At 59.0% G+C, this 5,458-nt stretch overlaps 2 protein-coding genes across 2 annotated transcripts in view; one reads left to right on the top strand and one right to left on the bottom strand.

Moving 5' to 3' along the window:
• Positions 1–5,458, bottom strand: part of DAG1 (dystroglycan 1) — a 25,054-nt gene that overhangs the window by 10,532 nt on the left and 9,064 nt on the right. Inside the window, exon 4 of the mRNA XM_026041525.1 lies at positions 1,320–1,706. Coding sequence (XP_025897310.1) covers positions 1,320–1,601 — 282 coding nt within the window. The 5' untranslated portion in view covers positions 1,602–1,706. The remainder of the gene's footprint in view (positions 1–1,319; positions 1,707–5,458) is intronic.
• The window catches only part of MST1 (macrophage stimulating 1), a 19,614-nt gene continuing 18,112 nt past the window's right edge, over positions 3,957–5,458 (top strand). The window contains exon 1 of the mRNA XM_026041531.1: positions 3,957–4,058. Within this exon, the coding sequence (XP_025897316.1) occupies positions 3,957–4,058 (102 nt within the window). The remainder of the gene's footprint in view (positions 4,059–5,458) is intronic.

Below are 5,458 nucleotides of genomic sequence, written 5' to 3' on the forward strand. Positions count from 1 at the left end.
AAGATCTTGAAAACCCTTCCAAAGATCTTGAAAACCCTTCCAAAGATCTTGAAAACCCTTCCAAAGATCTTGAAAAGCCCTTTCAGAACATCTCGATCCCTTCCCAAATCCAAGGGATTTCCAAGCAGAGGGCAAAGCTGCCCCAGCCTTCGCTGCAATACGGAGCAGGGAGATCCACACGGCAGGGGTAGGACCGGGGGAACCCAGCGACCCTCAAGAACCTTCTTGTTCCTACAGGTCCAGCAGAAGGGGCTGCTCCTTTCAAGGACACTGACCACGGCGCGGTGGCCACCATGCTTACCGCTGAACGCTCGAGGCCACCACCGCTTCGAAGTCAAGCGAACGGCACCGTTTTTAGAGGAGAACCAGCGTGGGCGGCCCCTTCTCCAGCTGCCCTAAGCCCAGGGCGCCGGCGCTGCCCTCCTCCTCCTCCTCCCCATGGGACGAAGGCCAGCGCCGACACATCTAAAGCCAAACCGCCTTCAAGGGGAAGCAGAGCTGCCTTTTGACTGGCTCTCCATCTCCCTCTGATCTTCTAGAACACAAGGGCTTGCTGGTCTCACCCCTCCCTCCCCAAGCAATAAGCAAATAAAAAATATAGTTTCCCATTTTGCTCGCTAGGGAAGTTTGGCAAAACTGGAAAACTTCTTCCCAAACTTCCATTTTTTTCCACTTAAACCCAGACTCGCCCGAGCTGGGCAAGCAGCCGGTTGGCCAACATAGGTTTGGAGGTGTCTCTAAACCCTCTTTCCAGGCTAGTTTGACATTTTCTTGCTATCAGCACTCATCCTCAAAAGTCACTTTTTCAGGTGTGACCAGGAGCCTGAGGGTAGGTTGCCAAAAGGTACCCATCTTGCCCCAAAAAGACCCGGGTACAGGGCCAGGAGAGGCTGTCACAGGTGCTCCAGAGCCCTCCTTGCAGCAGGAGACCCATCTAACAATATTTTATGGCCATAAAAATTGCCGGTGTCGGAGCTACAGTCCCAGATCCCGAGGCAACATCTCCCCCTCGGGTCAACGTGTCCAATATTCCTGGGGCTGGATGCTCCAGGTTAAACAGAGCCCACCAAGCAGACGGATCACCGCTTAGGAAAGAGGTCTCCAAGGTCTCTTTCCACCGCTTAGGAAAGAGGCCTCCAAGTCTACTGCAGAGAGAAGGAGCTTTGTAACCAGGCGAGAAAAGGGATTTTCTTCCATCCTTCTTCTGCAAGCCCTACAAGCTCCCAAGGCTGCCTCGTAGTCCCCCTTGTGACCCATCCTATCAGCAGGTCCCACACACGGGAGGCCGAAAGCCAACCTCGGGGAATGCCACCACTCACCTGGACCATTTCTCCGTGGGAAGCAATTAAATCCATGGGGATGCTGACCCTGAAGAAGCGGCCCACGACGGCGGAGCTGTCGGGGATGCCCACGACGGCCGGGACGCTCTCTCGGAAGTCGGAGAGCGCCGAGTGCATGGAGGCCTCCAGCTGGTTCTCCCAGTCCCGCAGCGCCTCCGCGGGCTCGCCGGGCCAGCGGCCACGCACGGAGGCCGCCAGCAGCAGCACGGAGAGCCAAGTCCTCCCCCGGCAGGCGGGTGGCGCCCCGCGGGCCAGGCTCATGCTGTCCAGCGACGTCGCGTCTCCCGCCGCGCGCGGGGGCCGCACGGAAGCCGCAGCAGGGCCGGGGGGGCCTCACAGGAGCCTCATCCTAGGACTCTCCGGAACCTGATGAAGCAAAAGACACCAGAGCAGCATGTTAGTGATGATGTCTGATGGGCTAGTTGGCTCGTAGAGACCTCCCTTGGCTGGACAGAGGGCCACCAGCCCCACCGTCGTCTTTCTATCAGCTCTTTGGGGTAGGGCAACCAGGAGTAAGAGCAAGAGCTTTGGGGGTCTTTCTTTGGTGAACCTCAAGGAACAAGATCCACCTCCCTGTCCACCCCGCATCTCCCCGTCCACTCCACATCTCCCCATCCACCACACACCTCCCCATCCACCCCACATCTCCCCGTCCACCTCTTGTCCATCGCACACCCCGATCCTGCTGCCCCCGCAGCCACCGCCCCTCAAGATTTGCCACGAGGAAGGAGAAGTGACGCAAGTGACGCTGTGACCGTGCAGGGGCACTAGGTGCCCTTCCAAGGAGGGCTGCAGTCAGGCTGGGACAGCAGGGAGCTTAAACACCAATTCCCCAGCGCGAAGGCCCCAAGAAATCCTCGACGCTTGAAAGCCACCACCTTGACAGCTCACCAGGGAGCCCCATGGTCCCCCTCGCAGCACCTCTTGGTCCCCAAGAAGAATGGGCCGCGGGTGGGCAGCACTTCAAGGGCACCTGGAGGGCAGAGGCACTGCCCAGGGAGGCTGCTCAGGACTGCACAGGCCCGGCCTTCCTCAGCCTCGGCCTTCCTCAGCCTCGGCCTTCCTCAGCTTCCCTAATCCACTCCCTTTTCCCGGAGCGAGCGGCAGCTCTGGATCCCGGCAGCAGGCCCGGTCCAGCCTCCAGCCCCAAAGAGCGAGGTCCGGCGGCTCCCAGCCCGGCCTCCGCTCAACCTACCTCAGCTCGCTCCAGCGGCGCCCCGCGAGGCCTTTCCCAAGGGATGCGGCGCCCGCACGGACATCCCACAGCTCCGTGGCATAAATAACTTCTAATTATTGCTAAATTATTTATTATATCATTAGCGTAGACCTAGCAGGTAGCCACTGGGCCTCTGCACACACGGAGGCACCTCCGTACGGAGGCTGTCACATACAGACGCACCTCCAGCCTCGGGGCCTCCTCAGGCCTCCAACGCGGGTAGGTTTTTACCCCAGGGCTGGCAGGTTAAAACCCAGCTCAGCGAGCGGATATAGGGGAAACTGGGCTCTGGGCTCTGCTTTCTCAGCCACAGAGAGATCAGGAGGCCCAAGAGGCCCAAGAGGCCCAGGAGGCCCAGCAGGCCCAGGACGAAGGAGGACAGGCCGTGCGTGTTCAACGCTCACCAGTAACTCTGGTCTCCAGACCCTGCCCAGTCTCTGGGCTCAACGCCGTGCGGTTCCTCCCCGCACGCACGGCCCGGGCTGCGACGGGCTCCTGGGGCCTGCAGCTGCTTCAGGGCCTCCCTCCAGCTCCCGAGGTTCAACCTCGCCTCGCCCAACCTCACCCCTTCACATCGGGGTGAAATGGAGGAGGAATGGGAAGCCCCCGCTGCTCTGGTTGCTCCGAGTGCCCAAACCAAGGGCACAGCCCAGGGAGGAAGGTTCTAAACGCAACCTCTTCCCAAAGGCACCATCTCCATGGTCAACGTCGCTGTCATGGGAGGGGGATCTGATCCAGGCCGGCTGCTTTCAGAAGCCTCTAGAGCCACCGCCATGAGAAGACAACCTCTGCAGCAGCCCCATGGGGCAGAACGTCCAACAGGCTGGTCCAACACCAATTTCCTTCCCAAATTAGCTACAGAAATGGAGAAACTCCTCGCGGGCCCTGGTCTAGAGGGCTCCGATGAGCAGGGCACGATGCCTCATGGGAGAGCTACCTCTGGAGAAGACCCCCCGTTGGGAAGCCCTACGGCAGCCACCACATCCGAGAGGGCCGGACAAGCACGGCAGGACCACGGAGAGTTGTGAGGATGGCCCGAAAGGTCCAGGCCTACAGGCCCTGCCTCGGTCGCCAGCTCTGCTCCGGTTGGCCAAAACAGGCGGCTCAACCTAGGGCGTTTCTCGGAGCATTTGGGCAGGAAGGAGCCGATCCCTCGATCCCTCCTCTCCTGGGAACTGGGAGAGGCAGGTGAAGTCATCGGGAGAAGCGGCAACCAACAGCGCCCGTTCGGTCCTTGGCCAGAGCAATCCAGGTGCTGGCGGGGAAAGCCTGGTGTGATACTCACAGGTCGGACAAATGGGAATATTTCACCATGGGAAGCTGCAAAATAGTCCCAGCCCGCGGAAGGGCAGAGCAAAGGAGCTTTGTGAGGAATTTGGGAGCTGGAATGCAAAGAAAACATGGAAGAACTGAACGGAATTGTGGAAGAACTGAACGGAATTGTGGAAGAACTGAACGGAATCGCGCTGCAGAAGGACCGAACATGGCTCCACGTCACCCAAGTGCCGGGAAGCCACAACAGGAGCAAAACCTAGGGCCAGGAGCAAAACCTAGGGCAGCTCTGAGATATCCGGAGCCGTTGGTCTCCGGAAAGCAAGCCAAGTTTGAAGGGAAGGCTCCGACACCGCAGCTTATCCACCTGCCATCCCGCTGCTGCTTTTCCAGCTGGATCTGCACTGAGCGCGCGCCGGGCTGCAGCTTAGTCCTGAATTTCAGGATGCTTCGTCCCGTCGGATCTTCTGGAAAGAGCCGAGCTTCCCTTTTCCCCTCCTGAAGCTCCGAGACGTTGGATTGAACATCAAAGCTGGCCCCAGCATCCGCTCCGGCGCGAGCGGCTGGTGCCAGGCACCCGCTGCCAAAACCCTCCTTTGCCCCCGGAATTTTGGCCCTGCCTTGAAGCTCTCCGTGCGATAGCGAGCCCCGATAGGACCCGGCTTGTCCAGACAAAGCTGGAGCTTGTTCCTCCTCCCCGCAGCTCCCATTGACATGTTAAGGAGGCGCACCACCTCCATTAGGCAGGAATGCGGGCTACAAAAGCCGGGCTGAAAGGCAGGAGCAAGAGCGGGACAAGGCGGCTAATCCCGGGACAAGGCGGCTAATCCTGGCCTCACGGTCCCCCCTCCCCCAGGGCCCTTAATTTCTCCTTAATTTCTCCCCCTTGCACAACGTGGAGGCAGGGAACGGGTCCTGCCAGCAGGGATGTGACCACGGGGGTGACCATCTGCCTGGTGGCCACTTGTAGGACCAGAATTGGGGGAAAACAAGAAGAATTGGGGGAAACCGGGGCAGCTACCTGCCTGGCGGCCACTTTTAGGACCAGAATTGGGGGAAAAAAAAACAAGAATTGGGGGAAACCACCAAGAATTGGGGGGAAACCACCAAGAACTGGGGGGAAACCAACAAGAACTGGGGGGAAAACAACAAGAACTGGGGGGAAACCGGGGCGGTCATCTGCCTGGTGGCCACTTGTAGGACCAGAATTGGGGGAAAACAGCAAGAATTGAGGGAAACCACAGTGGTCATCTGCCTGGTGGCCACTTTTAGGACCAGAATTGGGGGAGAAACCACCAAGAATTGGGGGAAACCACCAAGAATTGGGGGAAACCGGGGCGGTCATCTGCCTGGTGGCCACTTTTAGGACCAGAATTGGGGAGAAACCACAAGAATTGGGGGAAACCGGGGCGGTCATCTGCCTGGTGGCCACATGTAGGACCAGAATTGGGGGAAACCAAGAAGAACTGGGGGAAACAGGGGCAGCCACCTGCCTGGCGGCCACTTATAGGACCAGAATTGGGGGAAAAAAACCAAGAATTGGGAGAAACCACCAAGAATTGCTGGGAAACCACCAAGAATTGGGGGAAACCACCAAGAATTGGGGGAAACCACCAAGAATTGGGGGAAA

The sequence above is a fragment of the Nothoprocta perdicaria genome, unplaced genomic scaffold (assembly GCF_003342845.1).
Source record: "Nothoprocta perdicaria isolate Ctin4 unplaced genomic scaffold, notPer1 scaffold_287, whole genome shotgun sequence".
NCBI lineage: Eukaryota > Metazoa > Chordata > Aves > Tinamiformes > Tinamidae > Nothoprocta > Nothoprocta perdicaria.